This window comes from Lactuca serriola, chromosome 8 (assembly GCF_051521515.1).
Source record: "Lactuca serriola cultivar US96UC23 chromosome 8, Lser_US96UC23_V15, whole genome shotgun sequence".
Lineage (NCBI taxonomy): Eukaryota > Viridiplantae > Streptophyta > Magnoliopsida > Asterales > Asteraceae > Lactuca > Lactuca serriola.
The window spans coordinates 176,446,606-176,465,698 of record NC_136415.1 but is presented as its reverse complement, the minus strand read 5'-3'; the positions used below and the strand labels follow the sequence as shown (position 1 = coordinate 176,465,698).

The window sequence follows — 19,093 nt, the reverse complement described above, 5'->3', positions numbered from 1 at the left end:
ACTAAAATCGTAGAGGCGGGAATTTTAGGATAAGGAAGATAGACTATATACCACATATATTATCATATAGTTAAGGCATCTTCCTATAGCGTCCTAAGGCAAATGTCTAAAGCAACTAAGGCATATGTCGCATATCCTACCAATCATAATTAGTATCTAAGTTTAAGTCTAGAATTTTCCTAAATTCCTAGTTCGCTTAAGCTATTTCTCTGATACCAATTGTGACATCCCCCATTTTTCAGAACCAATTTAAAAATTTTCTTTACGCTTTTAAGTATTGAAGTGCAGAAGTTCCAAGTTAATTAAACATTTTTGAAAGAACAAAAGTTATTTTATTAAAACCTTCAGGATGTTATTTGTTTATATCTGAACATACGTTACAACGTAAATAAAAAGGTCTTGAAATAACTAATGCAAGTCTACCCTTTATTCCACTCAAGATCCTAACTAGGCAATTTCAACTTTACCTCCACTACCTGTGATGCAATAAAATGAGTGGGTCAGGTATGGGAAACCAAGTGAGATACCCAGGGTTTTCAATCCCATAACATTATAATGATAAAATATCATTCCTGAAAGATATGTAGCCTGTGTAAGTATATAACCTATTCTAAAACCATTTACTCAATCCCAACCGATCCTCATAGATCCTAATTTGACAATCATCTAGAAGAATCACCTTACTGGAGGAACTATCTAAGCAAATGTTTAACTACACCTGCTAGGGGAGTCCTTGGATAGTGTGAGTCATATAAGGCAACAAATGTTCAGAGATTTTGACGAATATGGATTTCCGTTTCATCTACGTCCATGGATTATAAAGCCATGTTAGCAACATAATTCACAAGACTTCCTACAATAGCTAGGGGTTGGCATCTACTATGGTCGATGACCCAGACATACCATCCGGTTGTCTGATCAGTCCCACCATTTTTGGTCATCCCAAGACGGGGATGATTACATTCCGATTTGATCCCACACACTCTAACCCAACTATGAGACCTAATTGATGTCAAACCTATTTGACACTAAGCAATCCTTTATAATTCTTATTGATGTGTGTAAAATGCACTTGTTTTATCCCTACTTTTAATTAATAAATTTAACACACAAAGGCAGTGAACCTGTCTTTTAGTGGTATAGATTAGTAAGTAAGGTGTCGAACTTAGGGAACGGAAAATTAAACTAATAACTAATTTTAATTAAACAACTAATAAAAGTGAAAGGGGTTTTCTTCTAGTTTTGCAAGACTAGAAACTTAGGCACACTAAATTAACTACAGCAACAACTATTCACCAAGTTTGATAAAGATGTTTCTATTTAGGTTCAACCAATTCACTCCTATGGTTATTTGTATTTATGATAGATTAATTGCTATTGGTTACCAATTATAATAGTTAGGTTCATGTTCATTACTCCTAACCCTTAGACAATTAACTAATTTAAGCGGTGATCAAGTGTTTAAACTAATTAATTCCCTAGATTAATGGTTTGGATTAAATAAGATTTGTAATGGTCAATTAAGTTATTAATTCAATTAACCTCTTGTTTGATGGTTTCTCAAACAAGCTCACACATTAATCTTCCTATTGTCTTATTAATCTTAGTTTCATAATCATTACTTCTAAGCATATGGTTTAGTATTCACATAGACATATGAGGTTAACAACTAAGAGATGTTCATGCAGCCTAATTGTCTTCCAATTAACAGCAAATAGTAGTGATTAATGCATAAGGGTCTTTAACAAACTTAATTTAATAAATCACCAATAAACAATTAATCAAAATTAAGAATTAAACCATAGGAGTTCCTTGGTATTCCCCAAACAGAAACAAAAAACGAAATTAGTTCATAGTTGCAGTAAAAACAAACATAGAAACAAATTCAACTAGATTAAACATCATCAAATCCTAAGCTTAAGTGGAATGATTAACCTAGTTGCTTCAATTCTTCAAAAGGTTGAAGAATAGGGTTCCTCAGCGTCTTCTGGTGCTCTTAATCACAAAAGGATCTTCAAAAATCGCCAAAGGTGTCTTCTCCTCGGATAAAGGTTCGATTTTTATAGATGTCTCAAAACAGGGGGTACTCGGCGAGTAGCAGACCCAACTCACCGAGTAGACTCGTTGTTATCTGTCTTAGATCAGGAAACGTGGTTATCTTCTGGAATATTCAGCTGGACTCGCCGAGTAGACGCGTGTACTCGCCGAGTAGGTATACTTTTGTTCCTCAATCTTCACTCTTTGGTTTTCAATTGCTTTCCCTTGCTCCCTTTTACTCCCAAACATATCTTTTGGACTGAAAACAAAATTTAAACAATATTAAGTACCTTTTGTCCATATTATTCACATAATTAGTTAAAAATGAATAAAAATATATACTAAATAATTAACTAATTATGCACATATCAAAATACCCCACACTTGACTTTTGCTTTCCCCCAAGAAAAACTAAATTTTAAACATATTAAAATCACATATGACAACTCCAATCTAACCCAGCCATTATGCCAAGACCGCAACGCATGCATTTGTGCCTAAAATTTTTTCCTAAGGACCTCCCATACTCCAAATACTCACAATCCTCATAAACACTTGTCCACTCATCCCGAACTATGCTCATTTTATGCAACCCTCCGAATCCATCCGCAGAAAACCACTTTACCCTCAAGGTATTTTTAATTGAGCAACCCGAGCATACATAATCTAGAATTACAACTTTTTGATACCATTATGGAGCTCTTTTGAATTCATCTCTTCTTTGATATTTGCTTTGATCTCTTTGAATTCACCACCTTTATTGTTTGATTTTCGGGTATCTTCAACTTTTTTGGATTTCTTGGAATTTTGATCTTTTGATTTTCACTTTAATTGCTCCAAAATTCATACAATTTTCTTTTGTAATTCTTTTTTCTTTTCTTTTTTTTTTTTACATGTACCTCACTTCTTTTTTTTCACTCAAATCCCTACATGCTTAAGCAGGGGCGCTCAATCTCAACCTTTATTGGCTAACGATAACAATTTTCCTGGATACATTTCAGGTTTAGGTTGCTAAACATATTGCATCCCTCGGGCGGAGCAGGGTCGTGTTTTTGTCCCATGATTTCACTGGAATAAGGAAGCCACAAATGCACTAGAACGTATATAGGCTCAACTAAACATTTGGGTTTTCATGCAATTATCAACACAACTCTAATATGGAATCCTAATTTTTCTTTTACCAAAATTTTCTAAATTAAATCCTAAGTAATACTTTTGATATGCAAATTTTTTTTTAAAATTAGCCTAAATTAAGATTCTAAATTTTCTATTTATGTGATAACCCCCTACCCCACACTTATTTTATGCAATGCCCTCATTGCATATTATGTATGATAAAAAAAACATAAAAAGAAAATAAATAGAGAATTGGAACAAACTCCCCTGGGATAGCAGTTGATAGGTTGATACTCTTCGTGTAAGGCTCCAACTTCAGCTGACTTTGGCATGGGAACAGCACATCCATGCCTTGGGTGTCAAATCTCGTGTGGTTGATAGCTTGAAAATTTAAAGGAACAAGCTTCTTTAGAACATCTCCATAAACAATTCCTCCCAAAAAAAAAAATATGTAAATGTAGCAGTGAAAGTGCCCAAAGCAATTTTTTGAATTTGAAAATTGGCAGAGTACTCAGCGAGTAATATCGTAGACTCGGCGAGTAGATCTCGTCTCAGAACAATGTCGAGTAATAAGTCAGGTACTCGCCGAGTAGGTTTTGTGCACTCGGCGAGTAGATGTGACAGTCCCAGAAAAACAATACTAATGCTCCATTCGACTCTAGTTTGGACATGCATCCTGACCCTCTCTTCTAATTCATCCAGTAATAGTACACTCCATCACTCTTGCACGGACTCAATCTTAAGAACAACACGCCATAATTCTTGAAAATCTCCTAATTCCCATTTTGACCCTCAACTTAGCATGTCTCCTAATCTTCTTTCCTGAAAAAATTGAAACACCCAAAAGTGACACTAATAATCAAACCACCAAAACAACCAACATCCAAGTGTTTTAACAATTGTCCAAAACATAATTAAAACATCATCATAAAAACAAAAACAAAAGAAAAAGAAAACAAGTCTTCATCATTCATCCTCCATATCAGCGCCTCCCGTGCCACTTCCTCCTTCTCATCCGCTCCTCCCATTTCATGATATACGGGTATCCGGGATCGGGTCTTGGGGCGATATTCATTTGCTGAAAAAGATATTCAAAAGATTGGTTAGTGTAGTTCACCCCTTGCCCAATGTCATCTAGGTAGCGGCGGTACTCTAATTGATTCCACCCATCATTATCCTCCTCCACCGGAATAACCGGTGGGTCTTCTCGTACCCGTTCGCTACGTTGCCTAACCCGCCTTCCCGGCTCCTCCGGAATCGCCGGCTCATCTTCATGTGGGATGGTAAAGGAGTCACCAAACTTTTCAACTATCCTCGCCCTCCGATATAGTGCCGTGTTGAATGGGGGAGGGTGGATAGCCATGAGCGCCCTAGCTTGCAGTAGATCAAGTATCCCATACGACTTGGCCAGTCGAGTAATAAACATTCCTCCATTGATTTTCGAATTAACTTTCTCCTTGACCGCCCCTTCGGCAAGGAACTTGGAAATGCAGTAAGGAATGTTGCAAAAGGCCTTGGGAGTAATGATACTCCATAAATAAAAGATGTCAAGGGTTGGAACCTTGTCCCAATCCTTCCTTTGGTTGATGGTACTGGCGACAAATCGATGAAGAAGTCGGTGGATCGGTGAACGGATGTGGCCTTCTTGAGCGGTGGACAGAATATAAACTCTGTTGGCTATTGTGTTCCACCATGTCGAGGCCACCACTGCCTCGGGAAGTTCTTTGTGGCTGTTTTCCAGGAATGCTTCAAAATCTTCTGTCATCATCACGCTTTGATCATAAATCCCCAACCTCCACGAGTACTCAGCAATGCTGCACTGTCGCAGCTCTCCACCCAAAGAAAAAGAGATCACGTTGGGATTGTAGTAATCACTACCACCTCGGAATGAGATGGTAGCAAAAAACTCCCAGCACAACTCAGCATATACGGACTCCTGAATTTTGAACAATTGTAACCACCCGTCACAAGTAATGGTGGTGTACCCCAAACTACACTCTTTTACCAAATATGGTGTAAGCTCCTCCTCTAACCCGACATTTCCCAGCCAACCCCAGCCAACCGCATTCGGGAGATGAATTTCCTTTTGTTTTAGGGCTTCCAACCTGTTTCTAGCCCGGTTTTGGGATGACTTGGAAGTTATGTGTTGAAAGGAAAGCCATGGAATATCATTTTGACTTCCTCCGCGTGAAGATTGCCCCCTTCTGAACATGGTTCCAGCATACAAACACCAACAACAAACACACCAGCAAACGATACCCAGTAATTAAAAAAACAAGAAAGTGGATCTGAAAAGTCATCTACTCGCCGAGTACACGACCTACTCGGCGTGTAGGATGAACTGCGGGACTGAAACTGTCTCGGTCCTGTGTATAGCAGTTAATAATCCAATTTTCCTACAGGGGTTTGTTGTAATGGCCTATCTAACCACAAATCATAAAGAAATTCGTCCTAATATCGCGTAATTCATGGCTAATTTGAAACCCTAGAATTGGAGGAAACCCCTAAATCTGAAATCAAGTCAAATCGGGGAAAATTCGTGATACAGATCAAACCTTTAAGGAGTTTATGGTGTAAATATGTTACCTTTTTTGAGAAACGAGTAGAAATTCGGAGAAAGTTGGACAAACTCGCGAAAAATCGCTTGGCTGCTCGAGGGCTGCTGTGCATGGCGAGTGTGAGGGGTAATGGGTGAAAAACCCTCTTTTTACAGACTTATTATTCACCCGTGTAAACCGGCTACTCGCCGAGTAGAACGGACCTACTGCCGAGTACATATGCAGTTACGCGTTTTTTCGGGTTACTCGGGTAGGTACTCGCCGAGTATACGTCCCTACTCGGCGAGTAAACCTTACAGTTGAAAAAAATTTTGTGACAAATTTAAAGAATTTATGTATTTTCTCCTTTTTAAACCCTCCACCCCACACTCTAAGCATTGCTTGTCCTCAAGCAGCGATGTGCTCAAAATAAATGAAGAAAAGAAAAAAAATAAAGTAAAAGAAAAGGAAAGAAAATGCAAACTTGAGACTCGGGTTGCCTCCCGAGAAGCGCTTCTTTTTAGGGAGTCATTAGTTGGACTCCTCCCCTTCTACGTGGCTGCCTTCTTTTCCAGCAACAGCAATTCTTCCATTCCTTCATTACGGGGGACTCCTTCTTCATATGTTTTAACCCTATGACCATTAACCTTGAAAGGCGTGCCATCTCTTGATAATAGCTCTATGGCACCATGTGGAAACACCGTCTTCACTACAAAAGGCCCATCCCTGGACTTGAGTTTTCCCGAGAAAAGCTTTAGTCTTGAGTTGAAGAGCAACACTTTTTGACCTTCATGAATTTGTTTATCTTTGATCCTCTTGTCATGCCACATCTTAGTCTTCTCTTTATATAGCCATGAGCTGGAGTATGCATCATTCCTTAGTTCTTCAAGAGCATTCATTTGCATTAACCGGTTACTCTTTAGTTCATCCATGTCGAAGTTACAACTCTTTAATGCCCAAAACGCCTTGTGTTCTAGCTCCACCGGTAAATGGCATTGCTTCCCATAAACTAACCTATATGGTGTGGTACCAATAGGTGTTTTGAAAGCTGTACGAAAGGCCCAAAGTGCATCATCTAGCTTATCCGACCATTCCTTGCGATTGCCCCCCACCGATTTCTCCAAAATTCGCTTTAAGGCTCGATTTGTTACTTCGGTTTGTCCACTAGTTTGTGGATGGTATGATGTGGAAAACTTATGGGTGACCCCATATTTCTTTAACACTTTTTCCAATTGATCATTGGCAAAATGTGTGCCTCGGTCACTAATAAGAGCTTTCGGGACTCCAAACCGTGAAAATAGTTTCTTTAAAAATCGTACTACCACCCGTCCGTCATTTGTTGGTAATACTTGTGCTTCCGCCCACTTAGATACGTAGTCCACCGCCACTAGTATGTATTTGTTTCCTTTAGATATGGGAAATGGTCCCATGAAGTCAATTCCCCACACATCAAACACCTCGCACACTTGGATACTATGTTGTGGCATTTCATTTCGGGATGAAATACTTCCCACTCTTTGACAAGCATCACATTCTTTGACAAATTGGGTTGCATCTTTAAAAGTTGTTGGCCAATAAAACCCAATGTCAAAGATCTTCTTCGCCGTGTAGTGTGCTCCATGATGTCCTCCCGTGGGCCCGCTATGACAATGTTCTAGTATTCTCCGGCTTTCCTTCCCGAACACACATCTTCGTATGATACCATCCGCACAGCTTCGGAAGAGGTATGGGTCGTCCCAATAGTAATATTTGATTTCAGCAAAGAATTTCTTCTTTTGTTGACTGCTATAGTCCTTCGGGATGTAATTTGTAGCTAAATAGTTAGCTATGTCTGCGAACCATGGCTCTTCTCCCACTGACACCATGATGTACTCATCTGGGAAGTCGTCTCCTACTATATCTTCTTGCAACTGTGGGTTCTCAAGTCTTGACAAGTGGTCGGCTGCCACATTCTCCATTCCCTTCTTGTCTCGTATCTCTATGTCAAATTCTTGAAGAAGTAGCACCCATCGTATTAGTCTTGGCTTGGCATCCTGTTTGGAAAACAAATACTTGATAGCCGAGTGGTTAGTAAAAACAGTAGTTTTGGATAAAACCAGATAAGGGCGGAATTTGTCAAAGGCATACACCACAGCTAGTAATTCTTTTTCAGTGGTGGTGTAATTTTCTTGGGCTGGGTTTAGAGTCTTACTAGCATAATATATGGGTTGAAAGTGCTTATCAACCCTTTGACCAAGGACAGCTCCTAATGCATAGTCACTAGCATCACACATAATCTCAAAAGGTAAGTTCCAATTTGGTGCAATAATGATCGGGGCATTAGTTAGTTTTTCCTTTAAAAATTCAAATGCCTCTAAACACTCTTTAGTGAAATTAAATGGTGCATCTTTTAGTAGTAATTGTGTTAGAGGTCTAGTTATTTTAGAAAAATCTTTTATGAAACGCCGGTAAAAGCCCGCGTGTCCTAGAAAACTCCTAATGCCCTTCACATTGGTTGGTGGGGGTAATTTGGCAATAGTGTCTATCTTTGCCCTATCCACTTCAATTCCCATTTTGGAAATCTTGTGGCCCAACACTATACCCTCCTTGACCATAAAATGGCATTTCTCCCAATTGAGTACCAAGTCGGTTTTTTCACACCTAGCAAGTATTAAGTCAAGATTAGTGAGACAATCATGGAAAGATGATCCAAAAACGGAAAAATCGTCCATAAAAACTTCCATGAAATTTTCCACCATATCATGGAATATAGCTATCATGTACCTTTGAAAAGTCGCGGGTGCATTGCATAACCCAAAAGGCATGCGTCTATAAGCAAAAGTCCCACTTGGGCAAGTGAATGTGGTCTTTTCTTGGTCCATTGGGTCTATGGGTATTTGAAAATACCCTGAAAATCCATCAAGAAAACAATAATAGCTATGGCCCGATAATCTTTCTAGCATTTGATCTATAAAAGGTAAGGGAAAATGGTCTTTACGAGTGGCATCGTTTAGCTTTCGATAATCGATGCACACTCTCCAACCAGTTACCGTTCGTGTCGGAATTAGCTCGTTCTTTTCATTGGTTATGACCGTCATCCCTCCTTTCTTGGGCACCACTTGGACTGGACTCACCCATGGACTGTCGGAAATGGAATATATAATTCCCGCATCTAAGAGCTTGACCACTTCCTTCTTGACTACTTCTTGCATATTCGGGTTCAGTCTTCTTTGGTGTTGTACAACCGGCTTTGCTCCTTCTTCCAGGTTGATCTTGTGGGAGCAATAGGATGGACTTATTCCCTTGATGTCGGTGATGCTCCATGCTATGGCCCGTTTCCGCTTCTTCAATACTTGCACGAGTTCTTCTTTTTCAGAATTGGTCAGGTCAGAGGCTATAATTACTGGCTTTTGGTTGCCTTCTTCGAGAAAGGCATACTCCAAATGATCTGGTAAAGTTTTCAGCTCTGACTATTGGACTCGCCGAGTGCAGGTGAGGTACTCGGCGAGTTGGTGGCTGTAATCACGAATTCTGGCTTTTCTTCAGATATACTCGGCGAGTAGATCGGCCCTACTCAGCGAGTAGGGCTGTCAGATTGCTTCATTAGTTCTTCATACTCCGCTTCTTCCAATAGTCTTTCAATTTCTAGTAAATCTTTTTCTGGATCAAATGCTTCATCTAAAGCTGAAAACTTGCTGGAATCTTCAGGTATGTCTTCCTCCAATAGTTTATCAAGCATGTCGATTGAGAATGTCGTGTCGTCACTGGTCCTAGAATACTACATAGCTTGGTCCACCCCGAATGTTACTGAATCATCCCGACCCGCAAGGTGAGCTTTGAGTCTCTCATGTCTACTATAGCGCTGGCCGTGTTGAGGAAGGGCCTTCCAAGGATGATTGGTACTTGCGGATCCGCCTCCATGTCTAGAATGATGAAATCAGCAGGAAAGACAAATTTATCCACCTTGACTAGTATGTCTTCGCATATGCCTCTTGGAAAGGTGACTATTTTGTTGGCCAAGTGTATTGCCATGCGAATTGGCCTTGGTTCCGGGAGATCTAGCTTCTTGAAGAATGAATAAGGCATTAGATTCACACTTGCTCCCGAATCGGCTAAGGCATATATGGTGGTCAAGTTGCCAAATTGACAAGGTAAGGTTAAACTCCCCGGGTCGCCTTTCTTCTTAAGTAGCCTATTTAGCATAGTAGCTGAGCAGTTTTCATTGAGTACCACCTTCTTCACTTCTTCCATCTTCTTTCTATTTGTGAGAAGTTCCTTAAGGAACTTTGCATATTTGGGCATTTGCATGACGGCTTCAATGAATGGTATGTTGATTTGAAGAGTCTTGATGTGATCTAGAAACTTTTGGTACTCCTCTTCCTGCTTCTCCTTCTTAGCTCGGGTTGGGTATGACATGGGAGGCTGGTAAAGTTTTTTAGAAGCCTGTGTGGTGGGTTTTAGTGATGTACTCGCCGAGTCCATACGTGGTACTCGGTGAGTAGGGCTGTCAGAGTGTAATTCTTGGTTTTCTGCTTGCTTTTCTGCCTCCTCCTTCTGTGATTTCTTGAATGACTCAGTCTGAATAGGTGCTAGGGGTGATTATCTTCCCACTTCTTGTTGTGACAATGTTTATTTGCGCGCCTCGTGGGTTGTTTTCAGTTTTGCTAGGGAGTTCGCCTGGTGATCTTTGGTTGATTTGTTGAGCAAGTTGCCCAAGCTGTGTCTCTATATTGTGAATAGATGCTTGCTGGTTCCTTAGCATGGTCCTTGTTTCTTGAATTGCAGCATCATGGTCACTGTGTCTTTTTTTCTGAAGCAGCTACAAATTTTGTGAGCATTTCTTCCAAGCTTGGTTTCTTTTCTTGCATCGGCTCCTCCTTTTGGTATAACCCTCTCCCTTTTTGCCTAAACCTTTCCTCCTTGGCTTTCTTGTACTCTTCATAAGGGAGCCAATCTTTCTTTTGTCTTCGCCAGTCTTCATCATATCGGTCTCCACTTGAGTAACACACTTGCGCCTTCTTGTTGCCATTTTCATCTAAATCACAATCTCTAGTGAGGTGAGGCCCATTGCAGTTTTCACAACCCACCCGAATAGCATGGATTGTTTGATCCATTTTATCCATCCTCCTATCCATAGTTTTTAACACAGCCATGACCGCGGATAAGTCTTCAGTAGCTGCATAGGCAGCTCCCCAAGTGACATCATGCCTAGGGTTGTGGTATTCTCTAGAGTGTTTAGAGAATTCTTCAATCAATTCTTTGATCACCGGGGGTGGCTTCTTTGTGAGCGGGCCTTGCGAGTCTAGTAACTGCCTGGTTGTGACATTGACTCCATCATAGAAGATGGATACTTCTTGCTGGCTGTTGAGGTCATGGTGTGGGCAGTTTCTTAGTAAGCTCTTGTATCTTTCCCAAGCTTCATATAGAGACTCTCCAGCTTGTTGTTCAAAGTTAGCAATGGCCTTCTTCAACTTGGCTATCTTGGAAGGTGGGCAGAAGTGATCAATGAATTCTTCTTTCATCTTGGCCCAAGTGGTGACTGATCCGGGGGGAAGTGATTTGAGCCAGTCTTTTGCAGCACCTTTGAATGTCACAGGAAGCATACGAAGTAGCTGAGTCTCGCGGGGCACATTTAGAACATTAAAGTAATCAGCTACATCATTGACTTCATCCAAGTGATTGTAGGCATCTTCATGGTCTTTTCCATAAAAGGGTATTTCCTTAAGTAAAGCTAGGATATGACCCTTTAGCTCGAAGGTAGCAGTCGCGGGAATTGCGGGTTGCACAAGTCCCGGGCCAGTGTCGTCTCGCATCCTCTTCTTCCATTCTCCCATGGGGATTTCATCAATGTTAGCCATTGTGACAGCTAACTCTTCCTCGGATTCAGTTTCGTGCTCGTATGTCGGGTCCTCTTCTTCTTCGGTCTCGTACTCGATATCTTCCTTAGCCGGTTCGTCGATCACTAAGGAAGCGCTGGATGCTCCTGATTTGCTGCTCTTCTTTTTCCCAAAAAACAGTCTTCAAATTGGACAAGGGTGATTTATTTGGTGTACTTGAACTCTCCACGTCCTTTCCCTTGTTTCTTTTCAATGCGGTTTCGGGATCTTCAAACGGAGGTACCAGCGGGGTGTTTGATCCTCTGGTCATGAAAGTCCTGCAATAAACAGAATAAAAGCGTAAAAAGAACAAAAAAAATTGTACTAAAAAATTCGAAAATTTAACTGCTGATTACGCTACTACTCGCCGAGTAGGTGCGACTGCACTCGGCGAGTACCAGTGTATTTTTGAAAAAATTAGAAACTTATTATTAAAACTTAAACAGATACTAAAACCTAATTACTGACTACTAAACTGTAATAAAGTAACTTTATGCAAGTAAACTCACACAAAGGATCGAAAAAATTAGGAATTAGATTAATTATTTAGAACCGTTCCCCGGCAACGGCGCTAAAAACTTGATGTGTGTAAAATGCACTTGTTTTATCCTTACTTTTAATTAATAAATTTAACACACAAAGGCAGTGAACCTGTCTTTTAGTGGTATAGATTAGTAAGTAAGGTGTCGAACTCAGGGAACGGAAAATTAAACTAATAACCAATTTTAATTAAACAACTAATAAAAGTGAAAGGGGTTTTCTTCTAGTTTTGCAAGACTAGAAACTTAGGCACACTAAATTAACTAAAGCAACAACTATTCACCAAGTTTGATAAAGATGTTTCTATTTAGGTTCAACCAATTCACTCCTATGGTTATTTGTATTTATGATAGATTAATTGCTATTAGTTACCAATTATAATGGTTAGGTTCATGTTCATTACTCCTAACCCTTAGACAATTAACTAATTTAAGCGGTGATCAAGTGTTTAAACTAATTAATTCCCTAGATTAATGGTTTGGATTAAATAAGATTTGTAATGGTCAATTAAGTTATTAATTCAATTAACCTCTTGTTTGATGGTTTCTCAAACAAGCTCACACATTAATCTTCCTATTGTCTTATTAATCTTAGTTTCATAATCATTACTTCTAAGCATATGGTTTAGTATTCACATAGACATATGAGGTTAACAACTAAGAGATGTTCATGCAGCCTAATTGTCTTCCAATTAACAGCAAATAGTAGTGATTAATGCATAAGGGTCTTTAACAAACTTAATTTAATAAATCACCAATAAACAATTAATCAAAATTAAGAATTAAACCATAGGAGTTCCTTGGTATTCCCCAAACAGAAACAAAAAACGAAATTAGTTCATAGTTGCAGTAAAAACAAACATAGAAACAAATTCAACTAGATTAAACATCATCAAATCCTAAGCTTAAGTGGAATGATTAACCTAGTTGCTTCAATTCTTCAAAAGGTTGAAGATTAGGGTTCCTCAGCGTCTTCTGGTGCTCTTAATCGCAAAAGGATCTTCAAAAATCGCCAAAGGTGTCTTCTCCTCGGATAAAGGTTCGATTTTATAGATGTCTCAAAACAGGGGGTACTCGGCGAGTAGCAGACCCAACTCACCGAGTAGACTCGTTGTTATCCGTCTTAGATCAGGAAACGTGGTTATCTTCTGGAATATTCAGCTGGACTCGCCGAGTAGACGCGTGTACTCGCCGAGTAGGTATACTTTTGTTCCTCAATCTTCACTCTTTGGTTTTCAATTGCTTTCCCTTGCTCCCTTTTACTCCCAAACATATCTTTTGGACTGAAAACAAAATTTAAATAATATTATGTACCTTTTGTCCATATTATTCACATAATTAGTTAAAAATGAATAAAAATATATACTAAATAATTAACTAATTATGCACATATCACTTATACATAATCTAAGGCAAGAACTTTATATCTAAAGGCAATTAGTTTCTACAACAACTCCTAATCCAAACGTTACTGTCTTATCTTTACAAATAGTACATAACACATATAATACAAGCAACATTTGTTATATGGATATTTTTTAGTTAAGATTATGTTCTTGATAATAACTACACACTCACCTGACAGAGTGTCTGGTGATTTGTGAATCGGACAGATCTTCGCCTTACACCTTTATCGAAAGACCTAGATGTACATAACGCTACTTCTTAGTCTAGTTTCATACTATGTAGAACTATTATTTTTAGTTGCGGTTTGTTTTTTCTGAGGCAAAATGTATGCAGCCTGCAGACCACATCTGTAGACCTCTGCAGTAGAAGAGGTGGACCAAACATTTGCAGTCTGAAAAAAGAAGACTGTTTGTTTTTTTAACATCTGCGGAATACTAAAATAAACTAATTTTTTTAAACTTCAAAGTGGTTTTTTAATATTTTTATGACTTTGTTATAAATAATTAACGAATCCATATCAACTTTTATGTATTATTGTATATAAAATAAAAATAAAAATGGTATGAATTAATGTATATATTTGATAAAAACCAACAACTTTGGTTGCAAAGTTATAACTAAACAGTATAATTAGTGATCAAAGAATTTGATACATAAATGGATGGAAATAAACTTCAATTTTTTCAATTAAATTGTAATGACCCAAATTTCACGTCCAAAAATTTCATTTAAATTAAGTAGTTTGTAAAACATTTGTAGTAAAACATCATACGATCATATCATTTCAATAAACATATCTCATGTCTAAATACCCAACACATGAAAATAGTAATAGTGTCAGAGTACAATCCCATAATATATCATAATGCGGAAAACCAAAGTGTGTATATGATGTGCCGCTGTCGCGCCGACTCCTTCCCCTTCGCTGAAGAGGTACCTGAAACGAAACTGAAAACTGTAAGCACGAAGCTTAGTGAGTTCCCCCATCGTACCACCTACCATACAATCATATCACATACATACTGCCAGACATTTCTAGGGTGCCTGACCTACCCGGTACGGCCATTCTGGGGTGCCGATCTACCCGATACGGCCATTATGGGGTGCCGACCTACCCGTGTCAAGCCATTCTGGGGCGTTGACCTACCCGTGTCGAGCCATTCTGGGGTGTTGACTACCCATCGGTCCTAAAAACCGAACCTCGGGGACTAGTCCCCTCCTACTACCTCTATCGCATATAACATACAAGCCAGCATGCAAACATATCATCAAATACTGCCAGACGTAGATGGGGTGTCTGACTACCCTTCGGTCCTAACAATCGAACTCTACACATACAACATATCATGCTAGCATATAACATATCAGGTAGTAGCAAACCTAGATGATATCACAAAGACAATCACCTAACATACGAACCCTAGTGGTGGGTCGGCATTGTGGTCGTAGACCCACCACTACTGGAAGGTAACTCACCTCTGAGTAGCTGCTGATCTGCGCGGAAACTGTCTGTCTGCTGCTGCTGCTCTGGAAATCCTCCGGCTGCAATTCCCACGAAACACTCCATCAACACTGCTAACCGCCCTTAGGGTAAAATGACCACTTTACCCCTAGCCAAGTCAAAAGTCAAAGTCAAAGTCAACTTCCAGTTGACCCGACTCGCCGAGTTGGCTCGCCAACTCGTCGAGTCCCTATCCAGTCGATTGTCCTCACTCCCGTTCCTACTTGTCGAGTTAGGCATAAACTCGAAGAGTTCTCTTTCTAAACTGATATCCAATTGTCCTTCATCCGACTCGTCGACTCGGCGAGTCAGGACATTGACTCGTCGAGTCCCTCCATCATTGAGTCTGGCTTCCGATTCATTGAGTCCACTTAAAGCTCACTGGTCCCATTTGGCATAACTCAAAAGGGGAAAAATCGGGGACTTGCGACTCGACTCGCCGAGTCCGAAGAACGACTCGCCGAGTCGCATGCATGCAACTTCTATATACTCGATTCTGCTAGAATCCAGTGCATTCCATTCATGGATCTGGGTTCTTAGGGCTTGATTATAACGTAAAGTTTCCAACTTTACGTATAAATAAACACCAATGAAGGTTTTAAGGCTCAAAATGCACTAAAAGAGTAGATCTAAGGCTTCCATGCAATATGGCTCCAAAAAGGTAGTAGATCCGAGCTCCTAGAGCCCAATCATGCCTAGATCCGAAGTCCCTTAACACTATAAGCTCATTACTCAAAGATCAAGACTAGAAGAGGCCTTAAAATGACTATCATAAGCTCTTAATGAGATAATAATGAAGGAATATAGATGGTTTCGAGTCTAATACCTCTAGAAGCTCTGAAATGGCATAAAGATTCGGGATCTTCTTCCTCTCCTCTTGATCTACCTTCTTCTTTTCTCCAAAACTTCAAGGAATTGTACCAAAAGCACCCAAAATACCAAAAGAGGGGTTAGGGTTTGGAGAGGGAGTGTTCTGGATGCAATGGGGGCCGCTATGAGGCACAAAACGATGTTTAAATAGTGGGCAACCCCTTGAAATTAGGGTTTCTTCCAGACTGGCGGACTCGCGGAGTCCAGGATATGGACTCGTCGAGTCGCCAACTTAAACGTGCTCAATATCCTGACCCTACTCGGCGAGTCGGGCCTACAACTCGTCGAGTTCCAACTACAAATGCAAAAATACTTAGTTTAAATTACACACCAGGAACCAGGTGCTACAAATCTCCCTCACTTATTTTAGACTTCGTCCTCGAAATTTGCCGCTTGCTCCTGGAAAAGCTCGGGATAGCGCTCCCTCATCTCTTCTACCGGTTCCCAAGTCCACTCCGAACCCTTCCGGTGCAGCCATTGCACCTTTACTAGCTCCACCCTCTTGTTCTTCAGATCCTTCGACTTCCAGTCAAGGATCGCTACTACTGGCCGCTCAATGTAATTCAGGCTGTCATCAACCTGAATATCCTGTAAAGGCACCACTGCTGAGTCGTCCACTAGGCACTTCCGCAGTTGAGAGACGTGGAAAGTGTTGTGGAGCTGACTGGGTTTGGCTGGCAGATCCAGCCGGTACGCCACCTTGCCCACCCGGGCTACAACCCTGAATGGTCTGATATACCTTGGGCCCAACTTGCCCCGCTTCATGAATCGGATGACGCCCTTCCATGACGACACCTTCAGGAGAACCATATCCCCGACCTGGAATTCCAGGTCTGATCGACGCTTACCGGCATAGCTTTTCTGCCAACTCTAAGCGGTCTGAAGCCTACTCCACACCTACTGAATCCTCTTGGTCGTCTTGAGCACCACTTCGGTGCTCCCCATGACCCTCTGGCCAACTTCGCCCCAACATATAGGGGTCCTGCACCTTCTCCCGTACAACATCTCGAAGGGAGGACGGTCAATACTCGCGTGATAGTTGTTGTTGTATGAGAACTCAGCTAGAGGAAGATAGGTATCCCAACTACCACCGAAGTCTAGCACGCATGCCCACAACATATCCTCAAGAGTCTGGATGGTCCGCTCACTCTGACCATCTGTCTGCGGGTGAAAGGCGGTGCTAAAATGCAGACGAGTGCCCAACTCGTCATGAAACTTCTTCCGAAACCTGGAAGTGAAACGCACATCCCTATCTGAAATCACTGATACCGGCACCCCGTGTCGTGCCACTATCTCCCGGATATAGATGTCGGCGAACTTTTCGGTCGATATGCTCTCCTGAATCAGAATAAAATGGGTTCTCTTGGTCAATCAATCCACGATGACCCATATCGAATCCACTCCTCGCGCGGTCCTGGGAAGCTTCGTGATAAAATCCATCGTAATATCTTCCCATTTCCACAACGGGATATCCAACGGCTGCATCTTGTCGTGCGGTCTCTGATGCTCGGCCTTGACCTTCCTGCAGGTCAGAAACCGCTCCACATACCACGCCACATCCCGCTTCATGCAGGGCCACCAATAGTCTAAACGAAGATCCCTATACATCTTCGTTGCCCCGGGATGAATGGAGAATCGGGATTTGTGCGCCTCCTCCATCAAGACCTGACGCACGCCTCCGTGATACGAAACCCACACCCTACGGTGTAGTGTCAATAATCCTCGGCTGTCATAATCGAAGGAGGAAACCTGACCCACTATACGCTCACTCTTCCGGTGTTCCTCCTTCATGGCCTCCTGCTGGGCTTCCCAAATCCGCTCCAATAGTGGAGTTACCACTGTCAACCGCACGCAAATATCCCTGATCGGTGCCACCTTGCGGCTAAGCACATCGGCCACCACATTGGCCTTCCCCGGGTGGTAAAGGATCTCACAATCATAATCCTTTACCACGTCGAGCCACCGACGCTGCCTCATGTTCAGATTCGGCTGGTCCATGAGGTACCTCAAGCTCTTGTGGTCCGTGTAAATGGTACACCGAACCCGATAGAGGTAATTCCGCAAAATCTTGAGGGCGAAGACCACCGCCCCCAACTCTAAATCATGCGTCGGGTAATTCGCCTCGTGAGGCTTCAGCTGCCTCGAGGCATAAGCAATGACATGCCCTCTCTGCATCAATACCGCGCCCAAACCTGAAATAGACGCGTCACAGTATACCACAAAATCCTCTACGCCCTCTGGCAAGGCTAAGATTGGCGCCTCGCACAATCTCTGCCTCAGAACCTCAAACGCTGCCTGCTGCTCAGACCCCCATCGAAAGACCATGGCTTTCTTGGTCAGCCGTGTCAGGGGTACGGCTATCTTGTAGAAGTCCTGAATGAATCTCCGATAGTAGCCCGCTAATCCCAGGAAACTCCGAATCTCGGATGGAGACTTCGGAACCTCCCATCTCATCACGGCCTCCACCTTGTCCGGGTCTACTAAAATCCCGTTTTGGTTGACAAGGTGCCCAAGAAACTGCACCTAGCGCAACCAAAACTCATAATTGGAGAACTTGGCGTACAAGCTTTCCCTCCTCAAGGTCTCGAGCACCTCCCGCAGGTGCTCCTCATGCTCCTCCTGCGTCTTGGAATAAACCAAGATATCATCAATAAACACTATCACCGACCATTCTAACATCAGTCTACACACGCAGTTCATGAGGTCCATGAACGCGGCAGGGGCATTGGTGTGCCCGAAGGGCATCACCACAAACTCGTAGTGGCCATAGTGTGTCTGAAACGCAGTCTTCTGCACATCCTCCTCCCTGACCCTCATCTGATGATATCCTGAACGCAGATCAATCTTGGAGAACCAAGATGCTTCCTGAAGCTGGTCAAAGAGGTCATCAATCCTCGGGAGTGGGTAACGGATCTTCACCGTTACCTTATTCAGCTCCCGATAATCTATACACATCTGATGCGACCCGTCCTTCTTTTTTACAAACAGAATCGGGGCTCCCCAGGGTGAACTGCTCGCTCTAATAAATCCCTTGTCTAGCAGCTCCTGCAGCTGCGTAGACAACTCCTGCATCTCGGGAGGAGCCAACCGATAGGGTGCCTTGGCTATCGGAGCCGCACCAGGGACTAGGTCGATCCTGAACTCCACCTGACGCTCCGAAGGTATCCCAGGCAGCTCCTCGGGGAATACGTCCGCAAACTCTTGAACTACGGGCACCTCGCCCACCGTCGC

The 19,093-nt window shown here is 41.8% G+C and overlaps 1 protein-coding gene and 1 non-coding gene across 2 annotated transcripts; one reads left to right on the top strand and one right to left on the bottom strand.

Moving 5' to 3' along the window:
• Nucleotides 1-6,241: 6,241 nt before the first annotated feature.
• On the bottom strand, nucleotides 6,242-9,920 carry LOC145067636 (uncharacterized). The gene is made up of 4 exons (XM_079014732.1): nucleotides 9,573-9,920; nucleotides 8,870-9,139; nucleotides 7,393-8,776; nucleotides 6,242-6,738 (listed from the first exon to the last, which is right to left on the bottom strand). Exons 1-4 carry the CDS (start codon nucleotides 9,918-9,920, stop codon nucleotides 6,242-6,244), a joined length of 2,499 nt encoding a protein of 832 aa, XP_078870858.1.
• Nucleotides 9,921-11,036: 1,116 nt separating this feature from the next.
• LOC145071552 (small nucleolar RNA R71) lies at nucleotides 11,037-11,143 on the top strand. The gene has a single exon (XR_013690560.1). It is a non-coding gene; the product is annotated as a small nucleolar RNA R71 (small nucleolar RNA).
• Nucleotides 11,144-19,093: the final 7,950 nt, after the last annotated feature.